Source organism: Sorex fumeus, unplaced genomic scaffold (genome assembly GCF_029834395.1).
Source record: "Sorex fumeus unplaced genomic scaffold, SorFum_2.1 ptg000048l, whole genome shotgun sequence".
NCBI lineage: Eukaryota > Metazoa > Chordata > Mammalia > Eulipotyphla > Soricidae > Sorex > Sorex fumeus.
In genome coordinates, this window is record NW_026606105.1 from 5,539,938 (window position 1) to 5,558,230 (window position 18,293).

General features: G+C 42.0%; 1 protein-coding gene and 2 pseudogenes across 1 annotated transcript; 2 read left to right on the forward strand and 1 right to left on the reverse strand.

The window, feature by feature from the left end:
* Positions 1–1,441: 1,441 nt before the first annotated feature.
* Positions 1,442–2,118, reverse strand: LOC130032467 (craniofacial development protein 2-like; annotated as a pseudogene).
* Positions 2,119–4,241: 2,123 nt separating this feature from the next.
* Positions 4,242–11,797, forward strand: LOC130032400 (uncharacterized; annotated as a pseudogene).
* On the forward strand, positions 8,818–9,143 carry LOC130032340 (mitochondrial import receptor subunit TOM5 homolog). Its single transcript, XM_056123915.1, has one exon. The coding sequence runs from the start codon at positions 8,818–8,820 to the stop codon at positions 8,971–8,973; it is 156 nt and encodes a 51-aa protein (XP_055979890.1). The 3' UTR covers positions 8,974–9,143.
* Positions 11,798–18,293: the final 6,496 nt, after the last annotated feature.

The window sequence follows — 18,293 nt, forward strand, 5'->3', positions numbered from 1 at the left end:
ATTACTTTAGGTGTTTCTCTCTTTCTTGTTTCTTTCTCTTATAAGATTTTATCTAGTTTTAATGGAGACATCCACTGCATTACATGTTTTACTTTGCAGAACACAAAGCATTATGCTATTGGTCAGCCAAAGGAAACTTTACATTTTATAAAGGAAGAAACTAAGGTTCAGAGACATTAATAGGCCCATCTTGCTTAGTGTTGAAAGAGTTAAAGCTAAAATGAAACTGATTTCCATATGAATGAAAAGTGTGTTCTTTTCATAGTGTCATAGTGTCATAGGAAATTTAATATACATATTTCTTACAGTAGGTATCTGTCCATCCATCATTTAATTATAGAAGTTTACAACCTACTTTTCTAGTAAATTATATTAGGAAAAATAAGATGGAAAGTGATGTCTTTTGCATAATTCCCAACTTACATATGGAATCGTAGCTTCTTGAGTTCTGTTAATAACCTTTTCCAACCCTTCAATGCCACCATAATCCCTTCGACTCAGCTGGATCCTAAGATTCCAGTAGGAGGACATGAATGGTCTTTCAACAACCTGAAAGGATAAATATGTGCCAAAGCACTTGGAATAACTTTTAGGTATAGCCCCATGCCCAACACTAAAAGAATTCTAACTATTTCATTTGCTATAAATCCAAGACTTAAAATGTTAGAACCAAAGGGAATGTCTTTGCAAATTTCTACAACCCCTACTTTTCTTTACTAAGTTCTAAATAAACTCCCAACAGCAGTGACATCATAAAAATAATTTACATAAAATGCTTTGATCATAGTGTCCTTTAGGACGGAAAAATAGCATTCATTTATTGAGAATTATTTTTAAGTGTTCATGGTATAGCAAAGTCTGATGCTGGTACTTAAAATACAATGGTCTGAAGCTCATAGAGTTCCCATTCTCACAGAACTTTCTGAACATCAATCAATGTCAAATATAATTTCTGAGAGTGTTATATGCCAAGATCAAGGAATAAATACAAGGGGGATTGGTGAAGAAATACTGAAATGTATATAAACCACAAGTCTACAATTTGCTCAAGCCGACATTTTGAGAAGATCCCAGAGAATATTTGAAGGGTCCTTGCCTCTAATATTACTGTTCCCATAGTAGGGAGGTTACAATCAAACATCTTACTAATGGAATTTTAATATAAAGTGTTTTCAATTATAATAATAATGGGATTTTCATATTATTTAATCAATTACAAATGCAATGGCATCCAGGACTCTTTCTATGTCTTTATGTGTACTCTTAAATCATTTCACTGCAAAAAAATTACTGAATTTGTTTCATCTGTAAATAGGGTATTTAGAATTCAACTATCTAAAGTTTTCTTCAGATCTGTATTTTGCATCAAAAGTACGTATCACAATCCCTTTTATGTAGTTTATTTTCATAAATTTACTAAATAAATCAACGTTTGGAATTTTGGAACAACAGCAACATTAGTCAGGCCAAACCGCCAATTGAATATGATGTGGTCAATTTTGTTATGGAACTGTCCACTAGGAGACTCCCATGTCCAACGTTTAGATTCAGCCTTCTGGAAATGTGAGTTACCATGGATGATCTTGGTCGACATGATGAACTCAGTCTCTCACCTTGTTTGTTCCATTCTAGGTCATGGGTCCTGATGTGAAGTTCTTCAGGCATCCTTCTCGGTCCTATCTTGGCACTAAAATCACCCACAATGACCTTGTAGAAGGTGTGGTCTTCTTTACAGAACTTCTCCAGCTCCATGTAGAACTTCTCAATTTCTTCTTTGTGGTAGTTGGATGATGGTGCATAGACGACAAAGATAGAAACTGCCAGCAATGAGCTACATCTATTTAAATGTAAGTGTCTGATTTGGGTTGTTAGGCATTCGAACAAATTAATGCTCATGGCCAAGTTTGTGTTGACGAGGACACTGACACCACCGATGCCTCTACTTTCGCATGTTCCAAGGATCAGTTCTCCAGGGTTGAAAATGGTGTGATGTGATCGATGCATTCTCGTCTCCATCAGACTGATGGCATCATACTTGATCTTCTGTGCTTGCACCATTGTATCCTCGTTGGATGCTTCCAATGCCAGCATACGTGCGTTGAAATTTTAGACAGTCATTTTAGTCCTTCTTCGTTTTGGCAGCCTAGTTCAGCCCTGAGATTTTATAGCCTCTCCTTGCTCATCCTTCTTAATGCTGCTGTATTGGGGGCTCTTCCAGGGTCAGGAGAATGAGGTCATTTTTGTTACGATTTTTGGCATATCAAATACACCATGAGTAGCTTGCCAGACTCTGCCATGTGGGCTGGGTACCCTCAGTAGTTTACCGGGATTAACAGATGATTAGAGGCCACCCTAGAAACCTCCGTCATCTCTGAGAGCTTTCTTACATTAAATAATACAAATGATAAATTATATCAAAACATTTAAATAAACACAGGCATCCACTTCTCCACTTCACTAAATTTATATAAAGTCACTAATCACTAATCACTAAATCACTAAACTTCCTGTTAGTTGTCGATTGGCTCGAGCGGGCGCCAGTAACGTCTCCATTTGTCCCTGTCGCGTGCTAGTGTACCCCAATGGCATCTGTTCGCTCCGGGAACATGAAGGGCCTCAAACCAATCGTTCATAATCTTGACGAAGAAGTCTGACCATATGGAAGGTGGGCGGCCATGCGGTCTTTTGACATTCCGTGGAATCCAGTCGGTAACAGCTCTAGTCCAGCGGTCGTCTTTAAATCTCATTACGTGACCAGCCCATTTGATTTTCAACACCTTGGCAAATGAGACAGCGTCCATAATTCTTGATCATCGACGAATGTCAGAACTCCGGATTCTTTTCTCTCATTTGAGTGAAATGTGATATTCCAAGCATAGCTCTTTCTATTCTTCTTTGGGAGACCTGAATAGCATTCTCATCTTGTTTGCGTAGGGTCCAGGTCTCTGAGACATATGTTAATGCAGGAAGAACAGTGGAATCAAAGAGATATGCCCGGAGCCGGAGGTTCTTCATCCTCTTAGCTATTTCTTCGATGTTTTTGTAGGTGTTCCAAGCTGCTCTCTTCCTCCTGCACAGCTCGGGTGCCAGGTCATTTGTCATGTTGACCTCTCAACCTAGGTACACATAGCTGTTGCATTCGGAGATGGTCGTTCCATTGAGAGCAAATGGGGCATCAGGAACAAGGCTGTTTCTCATAAACATTGTCTTCGTAAGATTCAGCTACAGTCCTACCTTTCCACACTCATGGTCAAAGTCGGCCAGCATTTGTGCCGCTTGGCTGATGTTTGGTGTTATTAAAACAATGTCATCAGCAAAGCGGAGGTGGTGTAGTTGCCGACCATCTATCTTCACTCCCATTCCTTCCCATTCCAGTCGTCGCATGATGTTCTCGAGGGTGGCACTGAAGAGTTTCGGTGAAATGGTATCACCCTGCCACACCCCTCTCTTGATATCAACGATCACTTCTTTGTAGAATGGTGAGATCCTGGTAGTGAATCAGCAATACAGCTCACGGAGGATCCTGATGTTTTGGGCTTGAATGCCCTGATTGGCTAGGGCTTCCATGACCGCGTCCGTCTCAACAGAATCAAAGGCCTTCTTTAAATCAATGAACGTTAAACAGAGTGGCATCTTGAACTCCCGAGAAACCTCAATGAGCTTGGTTATTGTGTGGATATGGTCGATGGTGCTGAATCCTTTGCAGAACCCGGCTTGCTCGCATGGTTGTCCTTCATCTAGTGTTCTGCCAATCCTATTTAGGATGACTCGAGTGAACAACTTGTAGATGACAGACAATAGGCAGATCGGGCGATAGTTGCCAATGTCAACACTACTTCTACTACCCAGCCATCGCCACACTCCAGGATGCTTTCTGGACCCGCGCCGCTTGCGGCCGCGCAACACATCATAAGACACTAAAAACCCATCTCCCGGAATTGTAGTACCATATTTGATAGGGTTCAAATATGGTAACACCTACAAGGGTGATTAGAGGTCGCCCCAAAAGCCTCTATCCCTCTAGGAAAGACTGGCAAGCTACCGAGAGTATTCCGCCCGCACGGAAGAGCCTGGCAAGCTATCCGCTGTGTATTCGATATGCCAAAACCAGTAACTACAACTGGTTTCATTGACCTGACCCTGAAGGCTTCACCGACATGGCAGCACTGAGAAGGATGAGAAAGGAGAGGCCGACAAAATCTCAAGGCCGACGTAGGCTGACACAACGAAGGAAGACAAAAATGATCGTCTGTACTTTCAATGCACGTATGCTAGCATCAGATGCATCCATCGAGGACCTGATGGTACAAGCGCGAATGATCAAGTACGACATCATTGGTCTGACCGAGACAAGAAGGCACGAATCTCACCATGCCGTTTTCGACACTGGAGAAGAATTGTTCCTCGGAACATGCGATAAAAGAGGTGTTGGAGGCGTCGGTGTCCTTGTCAACACAAACTTGGCCAAGAGCATTGTTTCATTCGAATGCCTAACAACCCGAATCGGACGTTTACATTTGAACAGATGTGACTCACTGCCTGCAGTTTCTATCTTCGTTGTCTATGCACCAACATATCATGAGGAAAGAGAAATCGAGAAGTTCTACATGGAGCTAGAGAAGTTCTATAAAGAAGACCACACCTTCTACAAGATCATCGTGGGTGATTTTAATGCCAAGATAGGACCGAGAAGATCAGCTGAAGAACTTCACATCGGGACCCATGGCCTAGAATGGAACGAACAGGGTGAGAGACTGTCTGAGTTCATCATGTCGACCAAGACCATTCATGGTAACTCACAGTTCCAGAAGGCAGAATCTAAACGATGGACATGGGAGTCTCCCGGTGGACGATTCCACAACGAAATAGACCACATCATATTCAATCGACAGTTTTGCCTGACTGATGTGCTGTTGTCCCAAAATTTCGAACGGGATCGGACCACCGTCTACTTCGTGCAAAATTCTACTTCACAGAGCGGGGAGAAAGGGCTGCAAATTTCAAAAAGAGAACTCCCAGAATGACCACCAACTGGGAACTCTTTGGTACTATTGCGGCAACATGGGAAGATGCCATTGTTGACAACATTGACGAGGAATACGATCGACTGGTTCAGCACCTCCATGAATGTGCGAGGAACGCCAAGAGAGAGATAGCCACAAAAAATCGCCTATCTTCGAAAACTCTTGAGCTAATTCGCCAGCGTGGTTTGGCGCATGCCTCAGGCAACCGCAAGCTAACGTCCGAGCTCGCAAAGCAGTGCAGTGATGCGATCAAGGAAGACCTCAAAGAGAGAAGAGCAGAAGTACTGGTAGATGCGGCAGAAGCCGGAAAAGTATTCGTAACGCCCGCCTGTCCTTCGCCAACTACAAGACCAAGATGACTGCCCTCTGACGTCCTGATGGATCCATCACATCCTCCAGAACGGCAATAGAGAAGATTATCCATGACTTCTACTCAAATCTCTTTGATAGCCATGTCCACTTGCCGACATACCAAATTCCACAGGATGGATATGTCGTTCCCAACGTTCTCCCTTCCGAAATCCGACACGCCATTTCGTCGGTAAAGAAACAAACAGCACCCGGCCCAGACAAGTTCAGACCTGAACACCTGAAGAACCTGCCGTCAGTACTCATCAATACACTGACTGGGCTCTTCACTCGCTACCTATCTGAATGCAAGGTTCCACCCCAATGGAAAACCAGCAGGACCGTTCTACTGTTCAAGAAGGGAGACATCCATATAAAGTCACATAACAGAAAAATTATAAGTGAACTGTGATGAAGCAAAATATAAAGCAATATGGCAGATAAAAATGTTCTGCCATTCATTGAACATAGAATATAAACAATATCAATTCTAGGGGGAAATATGATGTCTAAAGCACAACAATAGAAAAAGAATTGTTCTACGTCATGACTGTGTAGAGAAATGAAGATTCTGTTGCACTGTTCTGGATGATTAATTAGGAAACTAGTAGGTACATTCACTAATGCATGATGTCATTACGGCTACAAGATTCTTCCACTTCACAAAATCTGTGTCCAAACACAGTGCTTTTATGCAAGACCCACATGAACACATGAGTACCTGTTTTCACATATCAAAAGAAGCCAAAAGATTATATTAATGTTATATCTAAAGATAAAAAAGCAAGTATTGGACTCAGTAAAATTTTGTAGAGGACATGTGTAGGATAACATTGGTTTGTCCTTTCTCCCTTGCCACAGGGAGCTTAGGTTTATCGGGTTACACCCATCACAGTACTCCCTAGTCACTCCCATTCCTCTGTTTATCTGTAAAGTCTTCTCTGTGCTCTCCTCCCAAGCCAATGAATCACCTTTTCTCCCTAATAAGATTCTGCTAGCTTGTAAGATAAGATCCTTCTAAGGACACTGGACTTGTATTTTAAGTTATGTCTTTTGCATAGTTTACCTTAAAGCAATGTCCTTTCTGTATGGACACAGGAAGACAGTTAATATTATGCTTTGTAACTTGGGAGTTGATTGACTCCAAATAACATTTACTCCTGGGCATCTTCTTTCTTGACTCAGTTGCCCTTAGTTCCTAGCACCCCCAAAGCAGGGTCCCAATGAGGGATTTAATGGACCCAGGACAAGCTGTGAGCTACCCTAGCATCGAAATGGGCCAGGCCAAAGCGCCACAATACTCAACTATAAGTTGAGGGCATGATCATGAACAAATGCTGTCATGATCCAAAAGTAAGTAAAGATGAGACTAGGACCCTGCTGGGGCTAGGAAGACTAACCTGGCCTGAGGACTGTGGAATATATAGTGAGATGTCCTCAGGAAGAACCAAACTGTAAATTTATATCTCTTGCTGTACTCATACATTGTAGCCTGCCCACAGGGCAGAGTCTGGCAAACTCCCCGTGGCATACTAAATATGCCAAATACCAGTAACAATGATGGGTCTCATTCTCCTAAAGAGCCTTGAATATAATCTCCGGGCTAGGATGAAAGAGACGTTACTGGGGCCTGCTCAAGGCAATCGACGAATAACAGGATGATGAATGAATGAATGAACTCATACAGAATGACATTGCTAGAAATATTGGAAGTTAGATTTACTACAACTATTTATGTAGATTACTAGCTGAGGAAAGAACACACCCTTGTTGGGATCCCACCCTTGAGCAGATCTCCTAGTAATCTGGAATAATCTCTTTAGATGAGATTTTATCCTTGAGTTAACTCCTTGAGGAGTGGTCTTATCTCTCTTTGTTGATTTGCTGACGTTCAACCCACCTCTGTGTCACTGCCCTATGTGCTTGCTATATAAACTAAGACTATAAGTGGGGGCTTGGGCTCTAGAGAACAGAGACCGAGGCTCAGGCAGAGGCTCAGGCTGAGGCGCGGGCTCAGGCTCCAGAGGGCAGTCAGAGGTGAGAGTGAAGATTGGAATAAGCTACAATTGATACTGACTAGCCTGGCCCTCATTCCTTCCTTCGTCTGCCCATCGTCATCAACCTCCCTGGGGTGGGGGAAGCGGCGTGAGACCACCTAACGCAGGCGGAAAGAGAGATAGAGTGCCAACGGACTTTTGAAAACACAGAGACGTGAGTGAATCAAAATTATTCCTTCCCAAGAATTGGCTTTTGTAAGCTATGTATTTTGATATCTACTTTTTACTATATTTTAGTGTTACCTTAGACTTCATGTGCAATTGAAATGATCTGATAGGTTATTTTGATAAAAATTTATTTTTATATAATAAATAGTAACTTTTTCTTCACTTTAGCTTGTTGCATCTTATAGGAGGATTCATAGGAAACTTCTGCTTTCAAAAAATAGAGGAAGCCTGTCATTTAAACATACTGACTAGTGGGCATCCTGAGGTACTTGCTCAAGGTGAAGAGGGTGAGGAGAGATGCTGAAAGCCAGAAGGTATGATATTCTAATATGAATTAACTGTTCTCAGCCCTGTATCCTCAGTTAAGTTCCCATCTTCTCTCTATCACTGCTCTCCTTTGCTCTCAAATACTAAGTGTGAGCCAAGGTAAATAGAGCAGGCTGTCATAGATCAGTAAATGCAAAGATGAGAGTTAGCCACTACCAAGCATTTGAGCTAAGGAAATACCTAATAGAAAGGGATTTTAGTTAATAATCAGGAGAAGCAAGTTGGAGAAAACAATTAAAAAAATTTCCAAACCATTGTTGTTTTGGTCTGCATCTCCCTGATTATTAATGATGTAGAGCATTTTTTCATGTGCTTTTTTGCATTTCGGATTTCTTCTTTGAGAAAGTTTCTGTTCATTTCGTCGCTCCATTTTTGATGGGGTTGGATGTTTTCTTCTTGTGGAGTTCAACGAGTACTTTGTATATTCTTGATATCAACCCTTGTTGGATGGATATTGGGTGAATATCCTTTCCCATTCTGTAGACTGTCTTTGTATTTTGGTCACTGTTTCTTTTGAGGTGCAGAAGCTTCTTAGTTTAAGATAGTCCCATTTGTCTATCTGTTTTCACTTGCTTGGCCAGTGGCATGACATCTTTAAAGATACCATTAGCTTCAATGTCATGGAGGGTTTTGCCAACTTTGTCTTCAATGTACCTTATGGATTCCGGTCTGACATTAAGGTCTTTAATCCATAAGAACAAAAGCAACCAGTGCTGGCACGGATGTGGTGAGAAAGGGACCCTCCTTCACTGCTGGTGGGAATGCTGACTAGTTCAGCCCTTTTGGAAAATAGTATGGACGATTCTCAAAAAATTAGAAATTAACCGGGCATGAAATGGCTAGCTTGGAGCGCCATGCTTGGCCACGCTGAGAGCCCGGGAGGCCACTCCGCGATGTTCCATATCGAGGGCTTTGTGCCAAAGCTGGACCCCGAGGAGATGAAACGGAAGATGTACGAGGATGGGATCTCCTCCGTACGGCACTTCCTCATCTACATGGTTCTGCTACGAGTCACTCCTTTTATCCTAAAGAAGCTGGACAGCATATGAAGGCTGGTCATCACATGTGAATGCACGATATGAAGAACCTGATTACAGTTTCTCCTTCTGTCTGCAAATGAGTAGGCCCAGAAAGATGTAGGAGACTCTTTGATTGAATGGACCTAAAAATTCTACTTGTTAAGAAACAAGTTTGACTCTGGTGACTGACCTTTATAGCTGAAACAAAACTATTTTCATTCATTCATTCATTCATCCTGTTATTCGTTGATTGCCTCAAGCAGGCCCCAGTAACGTCTCTTTTATCCTAGCCCTGAGATTATATTCAAGGCTGTTTAGGAGAATGAGATCCATCATTGTTACTGGTATTTGGCATATTTGGTACGCCACGGGGAGTTTGCCAGACTCTGCCCTGTGGGCAGGCTACATTCGATAGCCTGCAAGTTTGTCCAAAGTAGGAATGAGATAATAAGATGTCATAAAAAGATGTCCTGATAAGATGTCGCGCAGCCGCGAATGTGGCTGTGCGGTTCCAGGAGCTGGATTTATAGTCTCTGAGTCTTAGCCGTTGATGGGATTACACGGCGCCAGGGGGCCAGGTGGTGGGTGTGACCCCCGCCTACTGGAATTTGGAGGATCTGGGTGGAGGATGCTCGACTCCAATCTGAGTAGGCTTGGAGATCTCGGCCCCAGAACCCGCGTGGCTTTGTCCCTCTGCCAGTACCTTCATGTGTGCAGAGAGTGGTCTCAGCATGGTGGTGGCTGGTCCTGGAAGTCTTCGGCTGCCAGTGCCCTGGTCAGGGCGGAGAGGAAAGCTCAACCCGCTCCCCTCCAAGGGAGCCCAGCGAGGAACAGCCAGGCGCAGGGGCAGGAGACTGCACTGGTCTCGTCTGGGAGCTGGATTTTATAGTCTCTGACTCTTGGCCGTTGATGGGATTACACGGCGCCAGGGGGCCAGGTGGTGGGTGTGACCCCAGCCTACTGGAATTTGGAGGATCTGGGTGGAGGATGCTCGACTCCAATCCGAGTAGGCTTGGAGATCTCGGCCCCGGAACCCGCGTGGCTTTGTCCCTCTGCCAGTACCTTCATGTGTGCGGAGAGTAGTCTCAGCATGGTGGTGGCTGGTCCTGGAACTATTTGGAACATATAAAAAGATATTTTGTGGTCCTAGAACGCCCTTATGGCGGTGATATTCAGCCTCTGTCAATGTTGGTGTAAGGGTAAATAATGGCAAATTCCCTTTTCTAGCAAGTATCAGTTATAAGGGAATTATGTATGGGGTGACACTGTCTTGTCATTTCTGGTCCCATTTTCACTGCTGTGTGTTGAAGAATGTCTTACAGTGAGTTGTTTTATGGAAGCCAGCACACAACCACAATGACATTTAGGCACAGGACCATTAGTCTATATTTTTAATAAATGTATTAATTAAGAAAAAAATTAGAAATTGAGCTCCCATTTGACCCAGCAATACCACTCCTGGGAATATATCTCAGAGAGGGAAAAAAAGTATAGTCAAAGTGACATCTGTACTTGTTTGTTCATTGCAGCACTGTTTGCAATAACCAGAATCTGGAAAAAACCCGAGTGCCCGAGAACAGATGACTGGTTGAAGAAACTTTAGTACATCTACACAATGGAGTACTATGTAGCCGTTAGAAAAGATGAAGTCATGAAATTTACATACAAGTGGTACTACATGGAAAGTATCATGCTAAACGAAATGAGTCAGAAAGAGAGGGACAGACATAAAAAGATTGCATTCATCTAGGGACATTAGAGTAACAAAATAGGAGACTAACACCCAAAAGTGGCCAAGATTAGTACCAGGAATTTTGTTCCATGGCTTGGAGGCCAGCCACACATGCTAGGGGAAAAGGAGCTCAGATAGAGAAGGGAGAACCAAATAAAGGGTGTTGGGAGGATCCACCCAGGATGGGAGAAGCATGCTGAAAGTAGACTATAGACCGAACATGATTGCCACTCAATACCTCTTTTGCAAACCACAACACCTAAAAGGAGAGAGAGAACAAAAGGGAATACCCTGCCACAGAGGCAGGGTGGGATGGGGGGATGGGGGCTGGAGGGATACTGGGCCCCTTGGTGGTGGAAAATGGGCACTGGTGGAGGGATGGGTGTTTGATCATTGTACAATTGAAACCCAAGCACAAAAATTTGTAAATCTACAACTGTACCTCATGGTGTTTCACTAACAAAAATTTTTTAAAAATGTAAATGATGGAGGATGCAATTAAATGATCCATATACTCCGTCATTCACATAATACATAAAGGTCTGTTCACTTGACTCATCTTCATCATCGGAGCCAGTCTGTTCCTTTATAACAAGTTTTTTAGCAAAATCTTTTTAAAAAATAAATAAAAGAAAACCTTTTTATTCTGTTGAGACGGAAGCGGTCATTGAAGCCCTACCCAATCAGGGCATTCAAGTCCAATACATCAGGATCCTCCGTGAGCTGTATTGCGGATTCACTACCAGGATCTCACCATTCTACAAAGAAGTGATCGTTGATGTCAAGAGAGGGGTGCGGCAGGGTGATACCATTTCACCGAAACTCTTCAGTGCCACCCTTGAGAACATCATGCGACGACTGGAATGGGAAGGAATGGGAGTGAAGATAGATGGTCGGCAACTACACCACCTCCGCTTTGCTGATGACATTGTTTTAATAACACCAAACATCAGCCAAGCGGCACAAATGCTGGCCGACTTTGACCATGAGTGTGGAAAGGTAGGACTACAGCTGAATCTTACGAAGACAATGTTTATGAGAAACAGCCTTGTTCCTGACGCCCCATTTGCTCTCAATGGAACGACCATCTCCGAATGCAATAGCTATGTGTACCTAGGTTGAGAGGTCAACATGACAAATGACCTGGCACCCGAGCTGTGCAGGAGGAAGAGAGCAGCTTGGAACGCCTTCAAGAAATAGCTAAGAGGACGAAGAACCTCCGGCTCCAGGCACATCTCTTTGATTCCACTGTTCTTCCTGCATTAACATATGCCTCAGAGACCTGGGCCCTACGCAAAATTCAGGTCTCCCAAAGAAGAATAGAAAGAGCTATGCTTGGAATGTCACGTTTCACTCAAATGAGAGAACGAATCCGGAGTTCTGACATCCGTCGACGATCAAGAATCAGGGACGCTGTCTCATTTGCCAAGGTGTCGAAAATCAGATGGGCTGGTCACGTAATGAGATTTAAAGACGACCGCTGGACTAGAGCTGTTACTGACTGGATTCCACAGGATGTCAAAAGACCGCGTGGCCGCCCACCTTCCAGATGGTCAGACTTCTTCGTCAAGATCATGAACGATCGCTTTGAGGCCCTTCATGTTCCCGGAGCGAACAGATGCCATTGGGCTACACTAGCACATGACAGGACAAATGGAGACGTTACTGGCGCCCGCTCGAGCAAATCAACGACTAATGGTTAGTTAAGTGATTAAGTGATAAGTGAAGTAAATGATGGAGAATGGGCACTGGTGGAGGGGTGGGTTACTAGATCATTGTATAACTGAAACTCAAGCACAAAAATTTGTAAGTCTACAACTGTACCTCATGGTGTTTCATTAATAAAAAATTTTTTAAATGTGGTGGTGTAATTTTAATGTATGTTTAAGTCATATTGCATAACCCTCACCATCCCTATAACATAATTTCCTTTCACATAATTTAGGATACTGTCACATTACGTGTTCTTCTTCCTCAAAGTATCTATTATTGCATAGCTCTACACTGAAAGGCATCTGGGAATAATAGTTTTGCATTTTCCTAAAATTGTTTCATATGGAATTGGAGACCCTGAATATCACTAGCATTCAAAGTTTGTTACAGATAAAGAATACTTCTGGAGATGGGTTTAAATGAATTGTGGAAGTAGATATTAAATGCAAAGTTGAGTTAAATGCAATGCATTCTGAACAGTGAAGAATATAACTAGAGCTTTGACATACTAGGGGACTTGGTTTACCAATTCTAACCCAGCAGCCACAAGCATTTTCTTTATCTGGATTCTCCAACACAAGATATAGCAAGACGATATCCATGGACGATACAATTAGGACAAACATGATCAGAATTTCCAATACTCACTAGTGTCTTCACCATCTACATGGGCATGGAAAAGCATTAAAAACCCAAGATCCCATCAATATGAAAGAATATATAGGCATCACAGTTAAAATGAGACTCCATTACACGATCTCTTGATTCTTAATGTTATCTCCTTACATATCCCAGAGAATACTGGTTTCTAGCTATTGTGGATTTCCAGTTTGCTTCAGTCTACACATCCAACACTGGGGGTAGGGTGGGGGTTTGAGTTTTTATTTATTGAGTTTGACAAAGGGAAAAATATACCAGACAATAAATAGATGTAAATGGAGAGAAGAAATATACCAAAAAGTAGAGACAAAGACATTAAAACCAGCCCAAAAAGATTATAATGGCAAACTTCTAGACGAGAACATTTGTCTTTGTCATATTCTCCCCTCTGTCCAAAGGCGTAAAGATTAGGGCAAGTTCCTCATTTTGACCTTACCTTATTTAATTTTATAGACAGATGAAATATGCCTCAGGGGACCAATCTACAAGGGGATTTTATTGCTCATTCTGGAACCCACTAATATTCAGCCTATCCTTTTTCTTTCTCTATACAACCCCTTCTAAGGAGTTGGAGAGAGAATACAGTAGGCGCTTACCTTGCATGCCACCAGCCCAGGTTTGATCGATGTATGGTCTCCCAAGTATTTCCTGGATTGACCTGAGCTCAGAGCACTTGAATGGCCCATGAATGAGTGACAGTGGAACTTAACCTCCTCAGTTACAACATTTCAAAGGTTGACATGTTCACATAGCCCTTTGGTGCCACTTTGAAAGTAGAGGGGTGACAGAAAGGGTAAGTGGCAAAATCTGAACTGTCTTCTAAATTCAATATTAATGACTCAGAGGTATTTAACATTTTTGTGTTCACAAATCCTTTTAAAGATCTGGTATGAAAGTGAACTCAATAGTGAACTCAAACTCAACATCTTCTTGTATGTTCACAGCATGTAGAACTATTTAAATTTGGTAATGCATAGTAGTGCTGTAAATCATGTATAGATCTACATTTTTAAACAGTTTTTTCTGAGAACAGAGAATAATAGAACTTATACATCTGTGCCCTTACCTCCTCCTTTCTATTTACTTCTCAGACCCTTTGTCTTCTAGTTCTCTTGTTGCATTATTTTCTATTCCTGGAGCGATAGCACAGCACATAGGGCATTTACCTTGCACGTGGCCAACCTGGTCGACCAGAGTTTGATTCCTCCATCCCTCTTGGAGAGCCTGGCAAGCTACCAAGAGTATCTCGCCTTCATGGCAAAGCCTGGAAAGCTACCTGTGAAGTATTCGATATGCCAAACACAGTAACAACAAGTCTCACAATGTTACTGGGCCCACTTGAGCAAAATCGATGAACAACGGGAGGACAGTGACAGTGACAAATATTCATCTTGAGACTTCTGATCTCTTTTATCTCTTTTTAATCTCTTATCTCCTACTTCATATCTCTCACTGACACAATCTATTATTGCTCTCATTTTCTTCATTCCTTTATCTACTCCTTGACTGGAGTAGAATTCAGTGTCCAAGCATGTGCCTTCTGAGCTTATGTATATTTGAAGATGTCAGTGGCTTTATGATCTCCCAAGGAGACCGGGACTGGAAATTGTTTTAAAATCTTCCCAGTAACTCTTAGTCTTCAAAAAACAATTTCAAATAAAGGTCTTCCTTTTCAAGTCTTGGTCTCTGATTGTCAGTCAATACCATCTCCAACATCACAGACAAAATAAATAGCTTGGAGATGCTCATTTTTAATTTCCTTCCTTCCCAACCCCAGAATTTCTATAGAATTTATCTACATATAGTAAAATTCTTAACTTTTCCCATCTCTTCTCACTGGAAGTCTCTCCTCCTCTTGTCCAAGCATAATCCTTATATCTATTTGCTAAATCTCCTAGACTTTGAACATCTCAAGAATATTATTCCATCAATTATCTTTCTCATTTATCAATCTTTCTCTCTCAACTCAGTCTTTCCCTTTGTTATACCCCAAGTTATCCCAAACCTCTATGAATGATTCTGTCTTTTCCAGGCACCATTATAATTTATCTTCACTTTCATGGCTATATTTTTTGAAATTTATTTTTTATTTATTTATTTATTTATTTATTGAATCACTATGGAAAAGGTTACAAAGCTTTCAGGTTTAGGTCTCAGCCATGCAAATATCAAACACATTTCCCTTTACCAATACTTATTTTTTACCATGAAGAACCCCAATAAAACCCCACCCCCCACCCCTCCCAGTCCCTGTGAGGCAGATGAATTCTAGTTAACAGTCTATCTGCTTTGATTAGATTCACTGTTTCAATAAAAGATTCACCACTATTATTTAGAGTTTACCCCCCCCAAAATCAGACATGCTGAAAAAGCATTGCAAAGTGATTTGCTTTCTACAGCTGGGTTCAAGAATTAAATGTTGGTTTTGGATTTCTGCTATTTTACCTATTGACCCTGGAAGTATTTCTACTGAAAGTCATATAGTTAAGAAATTGGTTTCTGTGTTCTGGAGTCGTGGCCGTGCTGGAGAGCCACTCGTGGGGGGCAACTGGTGGCCTCGGTAGGGCGTGAAGGACGGACCAGAACACTCCCCGACCCATGAGGTTTTAGTCGCCCCCACAGCCCCGGCTCATACCTGCTGTCCACATGGCTCCCATGCGGCCGCCATCCTTCTTTCCAGAGAAGAGAGGGCGAATGTGGCAACACCCTTTCCCCTCCAGGCAGACATGATGGCCTGGATTAACGCATAGTCCGTTCACTTTTCTGCTCCAAGCTGCTGGGTTCTGCATTACGTCCTTGTGTTTCTGGGGCTGTGGCCGTGCTCCAAACTTAACTCTGATTTTCAGGGAGAAATGTTGGGTGGTTTACTTCCCATTGATCACTTTGTATATAGAGACATGTCGCGGGGCCGCGTAAGTGGCCGTGCGGTTTTGAGGAAAAGTCCTAGTTCCCGCATACTCGAGCTGTGCTTGTAGAGGCTTCTGGTCACCGGGGTTCCATCTGGGGGAGGTGGGATGCAGTACCTACCCCATCTGGGACTTCCCGGTGATCCTTTTTGGAACCTGTTTTTTTTTCCCCCCCTCCGGGATCTGTGGTTCCCGCCCTCCATGTGGTCCTTCTCTTTGGCTGTATGTTGTAAAGATGGCGCTGGGGGGCGGGCTGTGGGCGTGACTTCCGAAATCAGAGGTTACCTGGGAGCTGTAGTCCCGGCAGATTTGAGAAAAAGTCCTAGTTCCCGCATACTCGAGCTGTGCTTGTAGAGGCTTCTGGTCACCGGGGTTCCATCTGGGGGAGGCGGGCTATTTTTTAAATGTGTCACTGTACATGTCTTACCTGTAAATTACTTGCTTATGACATATGTTTTTTATTGTATTCTACTGAATATGCTTTTGCAAAGATTATCAGGGACTTAACTGCTGAATACAGTAAGTATGTCTTAGTGAATAACAGACTCTGCTGTTCCCTTCTTTACTTTCTCCACATTTGGATTCTTTGATATCATTTAATCTTGATCGTATGCCTCTCGTTGTAATTCCTTTCTTTGTGTGTGCCTGTTTCATTTACTTTTTCATTTTCCTTGTGTGTGTCTGTTTCATTAACTTCCCCTGATACTTTCAAACTATGACCATGATTCACTTTTCTTGAATGACTGCCTCTCCTTGTATCATTACGTCACTTAGAAAAACACAGCCTGTCTTTCTAAATCAGAGATTTGCATTCACGTATTTAACTTACTAGATGTCTCACATATATGTCCCACAGATGTAAACAAATTCGGCATGTTTAAACATAAAATAATCTCTCTCCTCATCCCAGTCCTAAATTTGCCAATTGTGACAAATTGACTGCTAAAAAAATTAGTACATTTAAGAATAAAATCACAATGTCAAAGACTTAGTTCTTAATTAAAATTTTAATAAAAGCGCCAGAGTAATAGCATGGAAGTTAAGGCTCTTGCCTTGCATGAAGCTGATCTGGGTTCAACCCTGGAATCCTGCAAGCACCACCAGGAGTGATCCATAAACATAGCACCAGGAATAACATCTGAGTAATGCCAAGTGTAGCCCAAAAACCAAAAAAAAAAAAAAAAAATTTAAGTAAATTTCTCTCACATGGTAGCACCATACAGCAGTTATCCAGTTCATTTGTATGATTTTTGTCAATAGCTTTTAATTTTTTCCTTCCTTTTTATAACTCTTAGAAATGATAAAGTCTGGTCATCATTTCTGGCCTGAAATGTGACTATAGCTTCATCCTTGGCTCATTGCTTCTGCTCTTTCTGCTCCTCGGATCCATTAAGTCCACACTGTGGGTAGACCAGTGTTTCCACAACCCCAACAGGGTCATTTTGTTCTTCTATTTTCATGGCTTCAATAATCACCCAGAGAATACAGAGACTCTTGAACTAAGTCATTAAAACCCTTCATGAATCTCTGCTGCCCTACTGTCCAGTTTCTTATCCCTTATGTTCCAGCCATGCCAATCCCACATTTGTAACTGAGACAATCTATAAATTATTCTAGATAAAGGATTTTCCTCTCTCCTACCTCACCTCTCCTTTAAGTTTTCATGTACTGGTATTCTTGTCATTTTGAATCACAGTCCAAAGCCATGACTATTTCTATAAGCCATATGCAAATAGCATCACTTTTAAATTGAGGCAAATTTTAGATTATTGTTTTACAGCGGTAGGGCGTTCGCCTTACAAGCGGCCAACATGGCCAACCCGAGTTCGATTCCTCCTCCCCTCTCGGAGAGCCCGGCAAGCTACCGAGAGTATTCGATATGCCAGACACAGTAACAACAAAGTCTCCAATGGAGACGTTACTGGGCCCGCTCGAGCAAATCAACGATCAACGGGAGGGCTACCTTTACCTTTACCTTTACCTTTACCTTTTTATAAGACAAGAAAGGTAGCACCATGGTTGTGAAATACAGATCAAGGATCAAAAGTTAAGTTTCTTAGCAGAAGTTTAGGAGTGGTGGGATGAAGGTTAAACTATTCTTTCTTACTAGATTCAATTTACCAATTGTATCTCCATATAATAGAATGACTGGTTCGAATTATTCAAAGATTTATTCTAATTACCATTATACATATATGTACATACACAATGTTGTGTTTTTACTATAAAAATACTACCTCAACTTTCACCTAGTGTCATAATTCCTATTTTTATAAGTGAATATTAAGGAATTTTGACTTATCATGATTAATGACATATCCTGAAATTACCTACTTCCT